The sequence below is a fragment of the Nymphaea colorata genome, chromosome 3 (assembly GCF_008831285.2).
Source record: "Nymphaea colorata isolate Beijing-Zhang1983 chromosome 3, ASM883128v2, whole genome shotgun sequence".
NCBI lineage: Eukaryota > Viridiplantae > Streptophyta > Magnoliopsida > Nymphaeales > Nymphaeaceae > Nymphaea > Nymphaea colorata.
This window is the reverse complement of record NC_045140.1, coordinates 15174693-15194284: the sequence shown is the minus strand read 5'-3', so window position 1 is coordinate 15194284 and position 19592 is coordinate 15174693. Positions and strand designations below refer to the sequence as shown.

General features: G+C 39.4%; 2 protein-coding genes across 7 annotated transcripts; one reads left to right on the top strand and one right to left on the bottom strand.

The window, feature by feature from the left end:
• Positions 1 to 671: 671 nt before the first annotated feature.
• Positions 672 to 6284, top strand: LOC116251486 (sialyltransferase-like protein 2). 3 transcript variants are annotated; one of them, XM_031625793.2, is made up of 12 exons: positions 672 to 874; positions 999 to 1072; positions 1831 to 1917; positions 2032 to 2109; positions 2787 to 2887; positions 3399 to 3591; positions 3677 to 3767; positions 3842 to 3906; positions 4334 to 4488; positions 5480 to 5561; positions 5659 to 5768; positions 5844 to 6284. In XM_031625793.2, exons 1-12 carry the CDS (start codon positions 787 to 789, stop codon positions 6055 to 6057), a joined length of 1338 nt encoding a protein of 445 aa, XP_031481653.1. In that variant the 5' UTR covers positions 672 to 786; the 3' UTR covers positions 6058 to 6284. The 3 variants fall into 3 exon arrangements, with proteins under 3 accessions (XP_031481653.1, XP_031481654.1, XP_031481655.1); XM_031625794.2 differs by having other exon boundaries at positions 734 to 874; positions 1004 to 1072; XM_031625795.2 differs by lacking the exons at positions 672 to 874; positions 999 to 1072 and adding an exon at positions 1120 to 1294.
• Positions 6285 to 10421: 4137 nt separating this feature from the next.
• On the bottom strand, positions 10422 to 17075 carry LOC116249541 (ethylene-responsive transcription factor ERF008-like). 4 transcript variants are annotated; one of them, XM_031622657.2, is made up of 3 exons: positions 16461 to 17075; positions 11022 to 11110; positions 10769 to 10784 (listed from the first exon to the last, which is right to left on the bottom strand). In XM_031622657.2, the coding sequence occupies exons 1-2, from the start codon at positions 16952 to 16954 to the stop codon at positions 11056 to 11058; spliced, it is 549 nt and encodes a 182-aa protein (XP_031478517.1). In that variant the 5' UTR covers positions 16955 to 17075; the 3' UTR covers positions 10769 to 10784; positions 11022 to 11055. The 4 variants fall into 4 exon arrangements, with proteins under 4 accessions (XP_049933096.1, XP_031478517.1, XP_049933097.1 ...); XM_050077139.1 differs by lacking the exon at positions 11022 to 11110 and having other exon boundaries at positions 10422 to 10784; XM_050077140.1 differs by lacking the exons at positions 10769 to 10784; positions 11022 to 11110 and adding an exon at positions 12216 to 12288.
• Positions 17076 to 19592: the final 2517 nt, after the last annotated feature.

Below are 19592 nucleotides of genomic sequence, written 5' to 3'. Positions count from 1 at the left end.
AGAAGTTATGACTCAACCAAGGCCTAAGATCCATATTTGGGACCTCCATTTTGCTATTTTACAGTGACAAAAGCATCGATCTAAGATAGAGAACATAGAGGAGGGATGGATGGTTTAGTCTTGAATGTATGAGCTTCGAAACCCGAGGGCCAAGTACAACCTTAGAGGGTCAAGCCAATAGGCGCTAGGATCCAACTACCAATCTTATCTACACGCTTAATCATGTGATCCCCTGTAGACTGCAGGGCACAATCAAATTTGATCATATTGTATATAATTTATGTACTGTGTACATGATCGACTTGATATGCGTCGATCTCTATGGTGTCCCATCAATCCTACATGTTCTAGAGATTTGTAATGTTTCGAAAGGTCAACTGTAAACATCAATTAAATGCTTGAAAGGGTTGAAAGAATTATCTATTGAAACCACGCAGATCATTTCGTGATGAAGACACGCTAAGACCTTGAGAATCTGAGATGTATTACGAACTCTTGCGGCCGAGACTGGAGGCGGACTTTTGGTGTTTGCCTCGTGTTAGATATTCAGATCTGGATAAGTATTAAATCCTACCCATATCCAACAGTCCAGACCACCTAAATTGTTCGGATCCTGGTCAGGTTCCAATCCTTGTGGGAAGTTCCACCGACGGTATAAAACTGGACTGTTCAGAGCGCAAACAGAAGCGAGTTCACTCTTCTCACTTGTTGCCCGCTTTTCCGGAGGACCTCCGATTCCAGGCGGTCTCTGTAATTGCCGACGTTTAGGTTCTTTTTTCCGGCGGGATGAGGACGTTGAAGTACTGTCTCCTCATCGCCACATCCGCCGGGTTTTTCGCGACTCTCATTTACATCTCCGGCGTCTCAACGTTCGGTATGCCCGATTCTTTTCCTCTTTGCTTTTAGATCCCCCTGCTTCACTCAACTTTAGGGCTTCTCTCTTAGGTTGTGTCCTCTAATTAGCTAGTTATTTTTCTTCCCTGGTTCTTGTCTGGTAGATCAGAAGTTTGCACTCTCGGATGCGGACATCCAGGCACTCGGATCTCTCCAGCGTGATTTCGAGAAGTGTGTTGTAAGTTTTTGATCGGTTGCTTATCGGCACCTTATTTAGGCTTGTTAGCTAGATGTTCGAGTGGAATGATCTAATACCTTGGGTTTCTCTTTCTTATGTGCTTGAGCTAATTTGCTCCGTTCGGGATCTCTTGGTTATGAGTTCCTTTGTTTCATCGTTTCTTTCTCAACACGGCACTGCAAATGCGACGGTGTGTTCAACGAATCAAGATTATGTCTTTAGGTGATTTAATTGGTCTTTTACGGGTGATTAATCATCTATATTGCATCTCTTGTACTAATTTAACCATCAACTTCGTGTACACCAATAAATTCAAACTGTCCAAGAGCTAGTTGGATTCTGCACTTAAAAGCACTTCCAATAATTAAAATATCACATTAATTGTCTTCGTGGCAATTGGGCTGTCATAATGCATACTAGCTTGCATATATCACTTTAAGCTCCTTAAGTTTCTGCTGATAATTTGGCGCTTCATTTAATATAGAGAGATTGTTGCCTTTGTAAATGATTTTCTTCAAATATTAGACTAAACTGCTGCATTGATGTTGCCCAATTTGACTTGTACTTCTGATGCATAGGAGACTGGATACACGATTATTGGGTGGTCACGTTTTTTTTGTTCTTCCTTGGAGACTTTATTTTTAGCTGTGACGTGTAGACATTCTGTTTCCGAGACCTTGAAAATTCCATGTCACTATTATATGGAAGGAACCATGTCTTTGAAAATTCATTAACTTACATATGAGTATGTGGTGCAGAGTGCAAATGGACTAGGGTTGCGAGCTCTAAAAAAGGACCATTGCCAAGTCGTTATGCAATTTCCTCATGATACTTTGCCCAAGTGGGTATGTTTTCCTTGAAAATTATGGATTATTCTACTAAGTCATGTTCTTTCCTCTGGTTCAAGTTTTGTGATTGCTGACGTATCTTTTATCAATGAAATGCAAAAATTTTGAAAGAGAGATCCCAAATCCGGAGAGCTTGAAGGTTTATCATATGAGTTCAACCTTTGTGAAGCGTTAGCAACATGGGAACAGGTGAGGCTATGACTATGACTATGACTTTCACAGCTATCTGAGGACTTTAAATTATGTCCTTCCATTTTCTCATTATTTTTTCAATCTTTACTGTCACAATTGGTTATATTTTTGTTCACTGATTCAGTGCCAGTTTAGGTACCTGCCAGCGAGAGGTTATATGGTTAGATTTTCAGGTGTTAGTATTCATATTCAAAGTATGTGACTATGTTCTTGCAGCATCTTGAGTGGAAAACCAGTGTGATTTCTTTGACTTATTTATGGTTCTTGTAACCTTTCCTGTCTCTGGCTTGCTTGGGCTCAAGTTTAAAGGATAGCAGCGCATAGTACGAAAATAATAGGCAATTTTGCATTATCCAGAGAACCTCATGCTAGTCTTTTAGCATTAAACAGCCATGGGTGATATATTTTTGTATCCCTAGTCATGTGCGTAGGTGCCCTTTACATGGAAAGCCTCATGGTCACTGTAGGAATTTTTATGTTATCAGTGTGGCTCATTTCTTTTCTTTAACACTTGAATTCAGCACAGCATTGACAGTAAAGTAGTAAACAACCTATCTTTTTCCTCCTCTCCTTTTGTCTTTATTTTTAAAGAAACTTTATGGATGCTAGAATTAGTCAAGTTTTGTATTTATTCTTGGAGAAGTTGCTCAAGTCAGCCGCGTTGTTTAATGCAGGTGCGCAATAGCACCACTATACTCACCAAGGAATTTATTGACAATTTTCCAAATGGATGGGAGGAGTATGCATGGCGCCGAATCAACAAAGGAATCCTTTTGTAAGCATTCATTGTTAGTGCTGGATTTTCATGGTTGGTTTGAGGAGAGGACAAAACTTATGGGATATTAAGAAGTTAATGTGGCTATAGTTTGTTTAAGAACCCAAAAAACCATGTTTTTGCCTCATAATGAATGCAGGTCTTTGCTAATATTAAGCCACAAAAGCACCTGTATTAAATTTCCTGTGAGGTGCCTCACAGTACCCTTTTTGTGCTTCTCAATTTTTTTTTCTGTTTTGAATTATAAACAAGTAATAGAATCTCTGTATAACAGATTTTCTCTTGATGGCTAATCACCATTCTCTGTCAATTATGAGTTCAACCTCTAAATTATGCTGTTTAATGCAATTGTTACCACAGAATCCCCAAATCTGACTGTTTGAGATATTCACTGGCATACTTCGAGTTTGTTACTTTGACCCAGTTACTTCTTGTGTTGGCTTTCAAATTTGTCATTAATCAAGCTAATTTGGGTAGGTTTACTTTACTAATGGGTATGCCCTATCTCCAGAAACAAATGTGAAAATAAAACATTATGCATGGAAAAGTTGGCCCTGGTGCTTCCAGATATACCACCTTTTATACCCCGGCAGTTTGGCCGTTGTGCTGTTATTGGTAACTCAGGTGATCTACTTCAGACAAGTTTTGGAGAAGAGATTGATGGTTATGATGCTGTTGTTCGTGAGAATGGAGCTCCAATCGAGGTCTGCAGGCTCTCCTTTATTTTATGTTCCCCAGTTTTCCTTATTCATGTAATTCACTTGATTGTTTTTCATTGTTATGCAACAGAATTATACAAAATATGTAGGCAATAAAAGAACATTTCGACTTCTGAACCGTGGATCAGCGAAGGCACTTGACAAAGTTGCAGAATTAGATGGTTCAGTCACTTACCAATCTTTCTGAAAAAATTATTTCTAGGTCAGAGGCTGTCTGAAAATTTTCTCTATGCAGGGACTGGGAAGGAAGTTTTGATCATTAAAACTACAATCCATGATGTCATGAGTAAAATGATTCGGGTGCGTACATATTCTTCTTGGTTACATGTTCAATAGGGGCTCTGCACTTTTTGGCAGATAGCAGTGGATGTGTTCAAATGCTTTCAAACTAAAGCTTTTTCTGGTTTATTGCATCATTGTAACATCCGCCCACAAAAACAGCTCCAATTTGCACAACTTTTCTCTTTGTTTAGACGAATAAAAATTGTGACCTGAATGATTGCTTCTATTGATGTTGCCATGCACAACAGTATGGAACTTTTAGTCCTAATGGCTCCATCTGGGCAGTGGTGCTTATGTCATTTGTCTTGCTTGAATTTGCTCTTAGAATTCTGTCTATGTTATGATAGTTAGGGTTCTTCTTGTGTTAGGTGACCCTTTTCAGTAAATTTTCAGCGGATATGCATTTCATCAATCTTCATCTCCATTTTATGTTTGATTTCTGCAGGAGGTTCCTATTCAAAATCCTGTGTATTTGATGTTGGGTGCTTCGTTTGGTTCATCTGCTAAAGGAACGGGTCTTAAAGCACTGGAATTCGCTCTTTCTGTATGCGATTCTGTGGACATGTATGGTTTTACGGTTGATCCAGGATATAAGGAGTGGTAAGAATGTGACTATTGTTTCATGTTGTCAACGTGGCGCCTTTATATCTATTGTCCAATGTAACACCCAAAAATTTAGTCTCATATTGAAGATTGTGATGGATCTTCAAGGGCTTATAAAGGGGATTATTGAATAAATGGTTGTCATGATTCCTAGCCTTTTTGGGGTTGGAGCTGAAACTGCTAAGGGGCAGGTTGAGATCCGCCAGACTAGGGGTTCGAGCTTAGAAGTGAGTCGGGTTGTTACAGTGGTATCAGAGTCGATTCAACACTCGGACCTAAGGTGCCACACCCGCGGACGCATGTGCTTTATAGGGGGTGGATTTAACACCCAAAAATTTAGTCTCGTATTAAAGATTGTGAGCGATCTTCAATGACTTATAAAGGGGGTTATTGAAATAGATGGTTGTCTTGGTTCCTAGCCTTTTTAGGGTCGGCGTTGAAACTGCTTGGGGGCGGGTTGGGATCCGCCAGACTAGGGGTTTGAGACTAAAAGTGGATCGGGTTGTTATAATGGTACAAAGCCGATTCAACACTCGGACCTATGGTCCCACACACGCAGATGCACGTGCTTTAAGGGGGGTGGAATGTAATACCAAAAAATTTAGTCTCATATTGAAGATTGTGAGGGATCTTTAAAGACTTATAAAGGGGGTTATTGAATAGATGGTTGTCCTATTTCCTAACCTTTTTGGGGTTGAAGCCGAAACGGCTAAGGGGTGGGTTAAGATCCACCAGATTAAGGGATTCGTGCCTATAAGTGGGTCTGAGTTGTTACATCCAATGTCTTGGTTAAGGGTACACAAGCAGAATTGGTCTCTACGAATTTCATAGTGTTCTGGTTAAGTCGGTCTTCCTAATTTCTTTTTTGTCTTGGATGACTGTATGACTCAATATTAAGAATTCTGTTCGCATGATCCCATTCTTCTTTATTAGCTGTTTATAGATACTGATATTTTGTATTTTTTGTTTGCTTGACTTTTCTTGGCAGGACTAGATACTTTTCGGAGTCCAGACAAGGGCATACTCCATTACAGGGAAGAGCTTACTATCAAATGATGGAGTGCCTAGGAGTAACTTCTGATCCCTTTAAGAATTTGTTTAGGTTGTACTTTACCATTATAAGTTCAGGATTCAAAAATCTTCTGTATATGATAATGTTTGCTGCAGCTTGTTAAAATTCACTCTCCAATGAGGGCAGACTTCAACCGTGTAGTTCATTGGGTTCCTAGCCGAGATGCAGTTTATGCTGCAAGAATCGCTTCAGAGAAAATGTTGGGGTAAAGTTGTTGTTTCTTCAATGTTTCATATTGCTATGACAGTTTGTGGTTACAAGAAATTTTTTGCTTGGACAGGAATTGGGGAGCCGGCACAGGGGATCCCCTTGCTTCATGTTCAATCATCGGAAGGTCCAGCAAGAGGGCGACAGTTTCTGGATTGAGACGGCCAGCAGCGGAGCATCAGAAGTTTGTGAAAGGCGCAACATTGTACCCATTGGAACACAAAGATGGACATGGGATGCTTTGCTTGATTCCCGAAGTCACTGACCTTGTTATTACTGATACGTAGAATGCTGTTAAGTAGTCACTGATCTTGGACACAATACTAAGAATGCACAAGCACTTGCGTCATCCCTGATATCGGGGAGACCTTGAATTTTTGCATGGGGGAAGGTGTTGTAATTTCTCATTCATTCTGTACAAATTAAGGAGGCAGTTCATTCTTTTTCTCGCACATGATTCTTCAAATGTTTCGACGATACATCGTATGATGCTGCTATAAACTGCTTTCTCGCACATCATCTTCGAATGTTTTGACAATGCATGATGCTGATAATCTGCGGTCGTCTCTTCTCATCATGGTTCTCCGATGGCGCCTATGTGCTTCTGGCTGAGAAAAGCCGTAATATCCTCCCGCCTGTTTAACTGCACCTACATTGCTCATCAACCAGGGTTTGATGGTAATGTGCTATGATTTCATAATTAACCGTTTGAACGTATGCATATTGTGACACGTGCCATGCCCATGAATGTCCATATGTTGTGGAACGGTGATCTTCTTATCCCCAACCCTTGTCCACAAGGACGTGTCATTGGTGAGGTCGTCCACTACTGATCAAGTCATCAGAAAGAAGATGCATGTATTTCCTCCACCATTCTTTTCCTCCATCTGGCATGTGAGAACAGATTTCGATGTTGCGAAGGCATGACGACGCTAGAAATGTATCCTATACAACTTTTATCTGCCAACTTTTCCCTTAGCAACCCACTTATCAACACCCTTAAGTTTCTTTGCTAAAATAGAGGGTCATACCAAACCAATCGGTCTCATCCCCACACTGATCGGGTTATGAGTCACGGATGGCATCGGCCATCACCCGCCATAATACCAGAGCCACTCTACTGATGAAGGGCATCCTAGATTGTCAACCCTAAGCCTTTGATGACATTGCCATATTCCGCTCTTCTCAGCTGGGTCAACAGGATATGGACGCTACACCGATTTGTCAAGAATTTTGCCCTTTGGATGTCCTAAGGCTCCATACAACTTTGTCCTCAATCAACTTACAACTCCATGTCAGGCTCTTCTAGCCCCAAGAATCCAACGGTAGGTATCTTTCACAAAACCATGCTAATAACCTTGTCTTCTTATTCACAATGTTGCATCGTCAACCAGCAAGAATGGCCTTGTTCACTTCCTTGTTCAAGAATGGTGCCACAGCCTTGCCCATATTCTTCTTGATCACTTCCTAAGGTTCTTAGAAAAGATGATTAGGGAATCTATCAGACCCTGTTGTGTTTTTTTAATCCAAGCTCCTGACCGCATCTTCAACTTCCTCTTCAATGACTAAACTTATAAGAATTTGATGCTCTTCTTTAGAGATGATCTTGCCCTCATAGAAATCCTCTAAAATATTGCATGTGGCTCTATGTTCGTACAAAAGTGATTTAAAAGAGCAAATAGCAGCATGAAATACCTCTTCATATCAGGTCCCTCCACAATCATTCTCGAAATTTTGTTCCTTTGCCTTTTTTGGGCCTTTACTTAAGTCATCTTACTTTCGTTTATTTTGCCACATTATCTCCAGATGGAGAAGAGTTTTCTCTAACCTTGCGTGTACATTTGCTTCCTTGTCCATGAGCTTCATGTCCCTTCCTTGGCATCCCATTATAGCCGTTGAGCTTCTCATACTATTCCTTCAGTGCAGCACTCTCCAGCACATCACTTTCATTGATCAACAATGAGGGAGGAGATATCAATGAGAGGACTCTCGAGATTTCTCCACAGCATGTATCATTTTGTTCTCAGTGTCTTGTTCCTCAACTCTTGACTCATCTTCCTTGTTACATTTCTCCACTCCTATTGAACTTATGCCACAGTTTCACAGCCGAGTATTGGCAGCCACGTTTGCAAGAGCCCTTCCCTTTCCTATTGTTGAGAGACCATTGAGCCCCCTTCCTCCAAATGCGACCATAAATTAATGGTAGCCTCACTCGACTTCATTACTAAGAATGTGCACTCCAGAGGAGGTTCTTTATCAAGATTATCGTCAGACCTGCAAAGGGGTTGGAGAATAGGGAAAGGCAGACAAACCATTTTAGTGAACCCCAGACTCAAGGACTAGTTTACAAATTGTCCACCAACCTCATTGTTGGTTTGTAGTGTTCTATGTATAAAGTTATTTCTTTCAAAGGGTAAACTACAAATCATCTTTACTTTGAAAAAAATATTACGTGTTGCATTTTGTAAACTATCGAAAAGTTGATCACATCATTCATAATCAGGTTAAATAATTCTTACATTTGCTTAGTCCATGTACTCTATGCATCATATCTAAGAATCATGTTCTACAAAGTTGTACAAATCTTAGCTTGTTTGAACTTATTCGTAGCTTGTTTTGGATATGAATCTATACAATTAAAAAGGAAGAAGCTGCATCCATATATTCGTTTCAGTTTAAACTCGAGTTTGATTCATCCTCTGTTTGGGGAAAGATTTACCATCTGCAAAGAAAAACAAAAGCTTCAATTAAAAAAGGTGTTGAGAATTAGACCTACATATGTATAGTGCCTTCCCTAATTTCTTAAAATAGAACATTCGCCAAACACAACTTGGATTGCTCAATTACAGAGCAAACATGTTTTCAGACATCCAAAATTCAATGGGTTACATTTGTTAGGAAACATGATTTGAACTGTTGTTCAAATCAACTGGAGCATGATGGATGCATTCACAACGTTAAAATAGTTAAATAGTTGACAAAGCCCTTACACCCTCTGGAGCTTGGTTTACTTTCTAACTTATAACAAAATGCCTTTTTGTATTTCAAGGTCTTAAACTTGCAACATATATATATATATATATATATATATATATATATATATAGAGAGAGAGAGAGAGAGAGAGAAGTTGGATTCTTACATGCAGTGGGAATCTAGTTCGCGCACAGTTGCATGGGATGTGTGCATGTATGTGTCTAGATTGCTATGACCAAGCATTTACTGGGCATATAATTGGAGACTCAAATGTGTTCAGCAGTTCTTCATTCTACAATTAAAATCATACAAGTGCTCCTCCAATTTGTCTAGACCATCAGAAACTTCAATCAACAGTTAGGACTTGAAGGAAGCTTGAAAAGTTAAAGTGATCGTCATGTAATCATCGCTGAAAATTGCATAACAAAGATGCGTACATTTATCATCTCTTTGAATTTCATTTATAGATGACATGTAAGCATCACAATAAAATGTGAAAAGGCAACAAAAGAACCTTTGGTTTTCTCTAAAATAGCTACGAGAAAAGCATAACAACATGATTGCCAAAGAACTTTTGATGCATATTTAGTTACTTGTTTACTTGATATCTGATTCACTTTCTTGCCATCGTGTTTGCAAGTAAATTTTGACCGCTCCACATATGTCGACTACTTGAGAGGAGATGAAAACTGACTAGCCAAAATTTTGCATTGTACAAGATTTTTAAGGAGATTATGACCTAACCTGTTGCTTGAACAGTCCTAGTACTTTTAATAGGGGTAATCAAGCCAAAGACTAGACTCTTCCGTGTTACAGTTTAAATATGGTTGTCATCTAGAACCTAAATGTGATGCAACAATAAAGCAACTTGTCCCAGTTTTGGAAGCAATATTTTAATGAAAGCCTAATTTGACGTCCGAACTTTAGAGATATTGATTGCGAAGTTATTGGTCGACCCCATTATCATCATAGGCCTTTGCGATGATTTATCTTCGCCTAAATGATGCATGATCTCAAAGATCTATGGATTAAGATTGGTTTCCTAAGGTTGAAAAGTTTGTTTTGGATTCTATGTTTTTGGGATCTGCTAAGGCGTTTTTATTCGAGATAAAATCTATGGGTCAGTTTGATGGCAGGAAAAAATTTAACGTGGTAAATTTACCATGGTAAATTTTTCTGAAAAAATTTACAGGATGAAATTTCTCTCTCTTCTATCTGAGGCCATGTTTGATGCAGAGGAAGAATTTAACGTGGTGAATTTAACCCTATTTGATGCACATGGTAGTTTTTTACATGGTAAAATTAACCATGTTTGATGCACATAACGGAAAAATTGAGACTTTCTTCAGAACTAGTTGTTGTTTTTTTTTTCTTCCTTCTCCTCCCCAATTTGACTTGGGAAGAAATTGGAAGATGGTCTTCCAAAACAACAAAATGCTAATGCCTACACCTACGCATTAAGCATGCATTACCAACATTAGTTTTACGTAATAAAAAATAACACAATTAAAACCATGACATCCAATAGTACAATATAGTTGACGAAATAAAAGTTATAACCATAACAAAGTTACCTAACTCATACAGGTTTAACTGTGTAATTAGTACATGTCCACAAAAGTTTAATGAGTACACATCCACAAAATGGTGTATTCTCTACCATCCACAAAAAAATATGTTTAATGAGTATATATCCAAAAAAGAAAACATGTAATTACAAAACAAGTAATCCAACATTTGTGGTTGCGCTTCCGTTCAACAAACTTCGGGTCTTCTATATCTTGCTTTGCGATGACACTTTCAATGACTGGAGGCCTACGTACTTGCACACCATACTTGTTGTGGACATACTCATTCATGTGATGCTTAGCTACTTCGAATGAATCAAACGGTCTGAAGAGGGTGCCCTTATACCGATATACTCAGCTACTAAGTAGTCCATTTGTGGTTCAGTCCATGTAAGATTTTCCCTTGATGGACCGATGTCTTCCATGGTAATGTTTTGTACAATAATTCTTCACAACAACAGTTTTAAAAAATCTTGCATGAAAAACAAAAGCAAACAAGCACCCATCAAAACATATCATATGTTCTTCATAACTTATTTTATCTAAACTTCTATATCCTATGATACAGATATTGAAGACCTTGATTAGGAAGACAATAGCATGCCATATTGTGCTTGATTTATGTAACAAACTGCCAACAATAAGTTATTTCAAGTCCATTTCAAATTTGAAAGTCCACAAGTAAAGTTCATTAACCAATTCAGTGTACCTGCAATGTTAACTTATGCACAAGCAGTCGATGATCAAAAGGAAGATGAAGAGTTGTTGATATAGCTTGAACTTTCAAGGGTGCCTCGCCTGCAAAACGTTTCATTTTAAGCACATATGTTTGGACTTTTCTAGCTTTCCACATCTAACAAGAACAAACTTCAGAATTTATGAACTACATTACATAAATTTCAGGATCTCTTCCTTAGTCAAATTCTTTATAACAGATGGACATATTAATTTTATCATCAAAATTTTCAACGAAAATTGCTTTAAATGCTGGGACAAAATCAACAAAATCCTAACATTTGATCTGCAAGAAGATAAATGAAACAAAGCATAGCAAAACATATGCATATGAGTACCTATTAAGTGCATCAAGAGCCATTAAGCTCAAAGAGAGAGAGACAAAAAGAGGTGGGAAAGTAAATTTGATGAAAAGCAGATGCACATTATTGAGTTTAATGTCAATGTTGCAAATTGAACATGCCCACAGTAAGACAATCTTCAATAGGAAACATATAAATTTCCGTCAATAGTTGGTTACCAGAAAGGTTGGACATGGATTTCCTTGACAACCAGAAAGGTCTAGACATGGATTTCGGTGTAAATGTAAAATTAGACAACAAGGACCCAAAGCCAACTATTTACAGTATTCCCTTTTAACGCCATTTTTTCCTCCATGCACAGAAAATGAGCATTGTGAATCCAACGTCAACTTCATCAGATACAACCGCATTCAATAGCAGTAATCTATGAAAATAATAGCCTGCGCTCAATTTTACCAACACAGCATGTTTCCACAAGTTCGAAAAGGAAAACAGACATCAAGGCTGAATACCAGGGACACCAGATTACGAAGGAGAAGATGTAAAAGACAAACATACAACAAGTCTGAATATTTATAAACTGAAACATGAAAATTTACCGCCACAATGAAGTGACATAAGCAAGCAAACAAAGGCTAAGAACTCGAAGCTCACATGCATATGAAAAATACCAAAGAGGAAAGATGCAGCAACAGAGGAGGAAACACAGCAAGAGAAGAGGAGACCTGTGATGTCTAACCTGTGGAAACATGCGAGGAAGGAGGAGACGCAGTGACAGTACGGAGACGCAGCGACAGTTCAAAGCCTTGTGCAGCAGCAAAAGTGAGGAAGAAGACCGCGACAGAGGAGGAGACACGACAACAACAGAAGGAGACGCAAACCTATGCAACGAGAGAGGAGGAGAAGACCGTCGACTGCGAGGGAGGAGGAGAAGCAGACCTGTGGAGTGCAGCAAGTTAGGAGCCCTTCAGTCTGGTACAAGGGAAAAGGAGACGCAGGGAGAAGAGCCCTTCCGTCGACTGCGAGGGTGTAGCGAGAGAGAAGAGGGGAAAAGAGGGGAGACATTGAGAGCCCTAACGACTCTCAAAAATGTCTCTGCCAAAAAGTCGGTCCTGCGAGGACCGACTTTTTCACGGGCGAAATTTCACCCGATGACAAAGTAAATTTCGGGTGAAATTTCGCTGTGTTTGTTGCGAAGAAGGGTGAACGGGTGAAATTTCACCCTCCCGTACGATTTTCAACCGATGGTCGGGATTTTTCCTGTGCATCAAACTGGCCCTAAGAGTCAAATTACATTTCATAGGTTCCTAGGCAATGGTGTAAATTACAAACTTGTGGCAGTCATTTGGGGGTAGGTTTTGAGATATCTTGGGTTTGGATTTACTGATAGGACCTTCATTTGGTGTTCTTGTTTCTAGAAAATTGATTTTATATATTCATGGTTTGACCAAAATTTAGTGAATTTGTGATTTTAAGTTTTAAGATTTTAAGTGTTGTATCGGAAGTTTATTTTAGGGATTTAGGACCTAGACTTAATTGGCTTTTCTTAAGTTTCTTTGGGTGTTCACTACCAAAAAAAGATGGTTTCACCAACGCAAAGAAAATATAACGTCGGTGAAGGTTGACTTTTATCGACATTCGCAGAGACATGTCAGTACTTAGAAGTTTTTAGCAACGTCCATAGCTAGACATCAGTTAAAATTACCCAGTGTGGAGCTACTGTGTCATTGAAGTTCAATCTTTACCGACGTCTGTTATCGGACGTCGGTGAAAATGAATGAAACTATTCGTCTTTACCGACGCATTATGGTTCTAACATCGATGAAACTTTTCGACATTGGCTATTAGCGACATCCAATTGTATGCATCGGTAAAAATTTACTATCATCAATGTAATGGTTCTCTCCACGTCGCTGAATATTGCACGTGAAACTCATTACAGATGCAAATACTACGCATCACTGAAAACTCGACTTTGATCTACTTGTTCACTACAAACGTCGGTAATGTTTGTTTTTACTGATGCAGCCTGGATGTTGGTAATGTTTACTGCATTAACATTACTAACGTTTTTAAGTCATGTCTTTGCCAATGTCTTTTACGTGTCTATAAAGGCTTCTCCGACTTATTTCCTCTACCCAAATCCTTCTTCTCATTCCTTCTTTCCTTTTTCTTTTCTCTTCCCTCTTTCTTTCCACGGGTGATTTTTTGGTATTTTTTTGGTGAGCAATTCTTCTTCATCATGTTTTTGGATTTCTTGAAGATTGAAAAGGTTGGTTCTTCAATCTCCTCTCCTTTTTTTTTATTTTATATGATTTGCAGTTAAAACATGTTTACAAGGTATACATTTGAATTTTTGCAGTGAGATCTTGCCATTTTTCAATTGTATTAGGCGGTGAAATTTTGGAAGAATGTTTGTTGATGTTATTACTTTTGATTTGATATATTAATTGCATAAAATGTCTCCACAATCACAAACCCCTTAATTTTGGCCTATTTTTTGTCATTAAAAGTACATTACCAATTTTTTTGAGAAGTGAAACTTATGTATGTCACATTCCTAGTAATGAGTTTGTAATAAAAAGACTACATTACATGGAAATCATGAATATGTGTTTCTTATATTAAGTTGTTTTCGTGTTTTAAAAAATCAACAAGAGAAATACACAAGCACGGTAAAACAAAAATACTTGCATACAATTGACACGTAGAGTTTTGCACGTTTCACAAAAAAAGAGGTACATTTATCTTCTTTCATTTATTATATGGTTGTGCATATTAACTAACATATTGTCTTAATTGCAATATCCAGCAGTCATTATGTGCTGAGTTGATCATTGCTATTAAGATCAGTAAGAACCTAAACTACTCTAACCCTAAAACCAATGCTATAATTATAAGTATCATTCTAACAATTACATTCTTCTATCTCATCAGCATATATGTTATGCAACTAAAATAGCAACTCTACGGTGCTTCAAGGGATACAAGATTCACTATGAATTAATGGTATCTACTCCAAGGTGATGGGACTTGGTGTTAGTCATTTTCAGTTGGGTTTGTCCTATAAATTGAGCAAATACATATTCTACAAAAAGAAAATGCATTACTAAAGGATAAAGTTTATTTGCTTGAATTTCAGTTTCTTCAATTTAAGGCTCCAATTATTCAGTTTATGATATAACAGCTTGGTGATATGAACCTAGATTTCGTAAATAGTTCATTTGTTATAATGACTAATGAGTTATATTTGTTAAACTTCATTTTTTATAGAACTAACATGTTTTCTTAATTTCATTATAGACACACCAACACTGCCAAATTTTGTATAAATAAACTCATTGTGTTTAACATTCTAATTTCTTGATCCTACATAACTCAGACCAAAACTCACCACATTTTACAACATTCTTTTCCCTATCCATGTTTCATGGACTAATGTTGCTAAAATACGCCTAAATCGGTCGACTCAGATCAAATCAGACCTCTTTCCATTAGAGAGAGGGTTGATTTAATGAGGATACGTGGCCTTCTTTGTTTCCTTTCATGTTTTCACATTTTCCTTTTTTATGCTCACTAATTGTTTTCTAAAAAAATTATAAATTTTCATTTTGTTCGATGCCCAAATTATTCTCAATCTGATGGAATCAATTTTAACAACAATACCATGGATCATATATGCCTTTAGCCACTTTGCATGGTCTTTTTTGTTACTCAGTTGCCAAGGTGCACTCGATTTTAATGAGGTGCCAGAAAAACTGAGAACACCATATCAATATGTTTATATTTATTCAAATACCATTACTTAAGTCTATAGGCGGCTGACCTGAGATTCACCTGGGAAATTCACTGTTTAAACAAGCAGTGGCTTTCAAAATCACGGATCTAAAATCCGTGATACATTGATTGAACTAATGGATCTGTGATCCAACCCAGGGGCTTGGACGGCAGACCTACGGTTTAAGATCCGTTCGGATCTCATATCAAATCCTTCAAGGCCGGGAAATGAGACAAACCGCTTGGATCTCCCTTCAAGTCGCTTGAGTTCAATTTTGTTTTGTTACATATATTTCTAAGTGTTTTATTGTTTAGATTAAAAATAATTTGTCAGGATGCCTGGTTTGCAAACAAATAGTACTTTTCCTTTTTCGGACATTTGTTCTTGTAAAGCAGCTAGTTTGGCTTGGTTTTTTTTTTTTTTTTTTTTTTTTTTTTGTTCTTTAACGAACGTCAACGTTTTTCGCGAACTCAAAAGCCAACAAAATGCCAAAAGGAAAAAGCACTTTCGAAAAAAGAAAAAAAAAATTGTAACGATTTTCCTAATGTCCCGCAAAGACCATCCTCAGGACCAGACTTTCAATGACGCCTTTGAGAATTGTTTATCAGAAACGGATTCGTACTGGAGGAGCAGCGATTCTTTGAAATTCTTATAGAGTTCCCTCTCCTTAAAATTGAGATTACTGACGATGCACTAGAATACCATAGTTGCGAGCAAATAAAAAATTGTGCGGGAAGCAATGCATGAAGCCAACGCAAGGAAGACTCAGATTAAGTCAAAGGATTCAATCATTCGTGAAGAGGGGCAGCTAGTGAGGCAAAATCGAGGCGCGTCAATTGCTGGTTGAAAACTATTTCCAAACCCCATGCCAGGGCCTCGAAAAATTTATGGGAGGGAATCAGAAGCGGAGAAGTTTGTTTAAGAAAGGGGAAAGCGGGTTTCCTTCTATGACAAAGTTAATGGATGACGAACTCTTGAGTTTTGAGCCATGAACTGGACCAGGAAGCTTCGGTGGTCAGAGGATCCGCAAAACTTGGAGGAGAAATTCGGTGGCGTATGCCGTAGCATTCGAGGCAATTTGGTTGCCGAGTGTGGGAACGAGTCCGAACCATTGGCTCTCCGTGGCGCGATTAGACATCTGAGTGTCAGAGTGAGCTTCAATCGTTCGAGAAATAAACTCAACTCTTCGAAAATTTTGAAGAGGAAACGGGAAATTTTTCCACAGAAGACCTAGACTACAAGGAGAGAATAATGATACACAAACGGGTAGCACCGTGGAAGAGAGAAGAAAATCACAACTAGACCGCTACAAGCAAGAAAATCTGGTCCTTACCGACTCGGAAGATCCGGTACGCCTGTCTGGAGATCACGGCTCTCTATCAGATCCAAGTCTGGTCCGAAGTGAGCTCTCCTGAACCCCTGGAACAGCCCCTCCCGGAGAGATCGGAGGCCGGCCTCGAAAGCGTCGACCCTCGCCCCAACCTCGGCGGCCTTCCGGCGGACGTCCTCGACGGACATATCCTGGCGGATCTCGATGGATCCGGCGAGGCGAGGGAAGTTGAGGCGGGCGGCGGGGCCGCGGAGGCAGAGGCTGGCTGTGTCATACGCCCGCGCCGCTGCTACAGGAGACGCGTAGGAACCGAGCCAGATCCGGCCTTTTTTCCTCGGCTCCCGGATCTCCGCCACCCAGGTTCCCCACTTGCGCATCCGGACACCACGGTAGGGGTTAGCTGGCGGCCTGGCCGGTGGAGTCCCTCCGCCGCCGTCCTCGTCTCCGGCTGCTTCTGTCGTAGCGTCTTCCGGGGAAGATGGCGGACCGTCCTTCATGGATTTACCAGAACAAGACGGAACAGACCGAAAACCCTAGATCTTCTCCGGCCGGCCTCTGCTCACCAGGGTTCTATATTTTTTCCCGCCATCTCTTCCTCTCTCTCTCTCTCTCTCTATCATTCTCTCTCTGCTCGTCATATAAATATGGAAATATTACCAAAACACTGCTCTTGCACGATAAAACCACCACGTTGCCCTTCTTATCCTACGGAAAATCACTGATAACTTCAAGAAGTACCCAGAAAACAAGTCCACGTCAGTATGCCCAGCTCGTACCGTCGTACGGACGGATCGTATTCGCTGAATCCCACCAAATCGGGAGTTGCAGTCAGGCCGCCTGTATTTGCAAAATCGTTTTCCCGATATTATCGCGAAATTTAAGAAGAGGCATTTTTGGATATTTGTCGGTTAATTACAAGCGGGAACGCCGTAAATGAAGTTTAAAAAAAAGAGAAAAATATTTTAAAATCTGCCTTCTATTTTGTGAGTATCGAGCTCAATTTGTATAAAGCTTAGCTCTCTTAAGCTCCTTATGAACATATATAATGTATATGACAATATTGTAGTATGGAAAGGAGCTGGCAAAGCTACTAGGTAGTAGTCTCTATTTCAAATTTTCAAAGCTTAAAACTACTTGTGTTGTAGAAATGGGCATTGATGTATGAGCTGAAGCATAGCAGAGGTATCTCACTCCACCAAACCTAAGAGGATGGGGAAAGAGTGGGGGTTTTTGGTCTTTTTGTTAGACGGTAAAATGAAATACCCTTCATAAACTTTTCATGTTCGGCTCATGGTCAGGTGAAGCTCAGCGCTAGCTCGAGTTGTGTTTAGGTTTGTGCTCCCCTCCCCTCGAGACAAGCATACATGACTGTCCAGAAGTTCGAGCCACCCCAACTTAGCTCAAACTCAGTTCCTATACAGCCCTAGCCCCTAGTTGCAAATACAAAGAAAATGGCGTAGGTTGTGGAGCTCTATCCTCTTATATATATATATATATATATATATATATAATTTTATGTTCTATAAAACATGCTTGAGAAACAAGATCACGGCCATCTTTGAATATGTGTTACTTTTGACCGTCAGATTAATATTTTGCCAGTTAAAGCACGCTTTCGTCATAATCCTAAAAGTTAAAATGCCTTTTTTTTTTCGTTTCTGGTATCTTGAATTGGTAAGGATGAAAAGTTTCCAATTTGCTATGCCGATTCCAAATATAATCTGATTTCCCAAGCACTTAGCTGGTACCAGTCAAAAGAATACAAGAAAACTTGATATCTGTGCAATGCATTTAGCAGAACCCAGCAACGTCATTTTACAGTTTCGAGTTTCTGCTCAAACCTCAAGCAGTTCGATGACAACAGTGTTTTGAACCGATGCATTAATATTGAATGCAAAGCAGACCCGGACCTGGCTTATAGCAGACCCAAGGTTGGTAATTCATGACACAATATCAGCAGCATTATCAAAGAATCAAGAACTCGATCGGGACAGAGTATTAATGAATGGCCGACTCGTTCAAGACAAAGTACATCTGTATGGATCCTCGATGGTAGTGAATGCCCAACAGCAGCATGCGTAGCCATCGATGGCTTGATCGGAGTTTCAAATCTCTATCTTTTGGATCAAAATTTTTTGTTACTTTTAGTTCGATTCGTAGTCATATCTAAATTGTAAGGATTTATGCAGTTGGGTCCAAATTTCTTCAGATCCCTGCAATTGAATCAGATCGGCTAGTTTCCTGTTTAAACTGTCGTATGATCCATTCGTGAGAGAGACAGAGGCAGATTGGGTTATAGATGATACGGACTTCGATTTCCGTCCGCCTAGTTGTGAGGTTATACTCCGGTGAACACCTGCTGAGAACGAGGCCCTCCACTTTATTATCAAAAACTTGGGATAATTACAGGAAAAATCAAAACACTCAACAGGATGAGAACATTACCAAAACAAAAATTGATTGGGGTTCCAGTTAATCTGTCCCCTCTCACATTCCTTGAAGCCCATCTCACCGGAGCAAAGCAAAAGCATGCTGCAAGCCTCCACAGCAGGAACTTGTCTACTCCAAATGCGCCTGCGCCTATGAAGTTGAACGTTAAGCAAGTTGCCAGCACCTTCCGCTCATCCTTGATCATTTCTTTAAGCTGATCTTTCCAAAATTTGCTGTTCAACCGAACAACAATAGGGCCCCGATACTCCGAGATCCTTCCTAAGCATCTGTCTAGAACCCAGCTGTCCGATAAGAAACGGTCGTTACTCGATCAGCAGCAGGTTCCATAGGTAAAGTCTCCATTAATTGTTTTAATCAGCCCTGCGACCCGATTAAGTGCTTCCCCATTCCATGAAGCAGTGTTTATATGCTATAATAGATGCCAAAGCTATAGTACCATTCATTTGAGATAATGCCACATCTCAACCAAACATCCAGCCTTTTCTGATCCATTTGATCCCAATTAATCTTCAAATATTGTTATTGGCAGAAGTACCACAGCCTGGAACAGATATTTTCACCAGGGGGGCAGAATCATGCTTTGCTTCATTTCTTAAACGCCAAATAAACCAGATGATTAGATGGAATGTTATACGCCAAATATCTTTCCATAATTTTCTTCAAAAACTTCCGTGGTGGACTGGA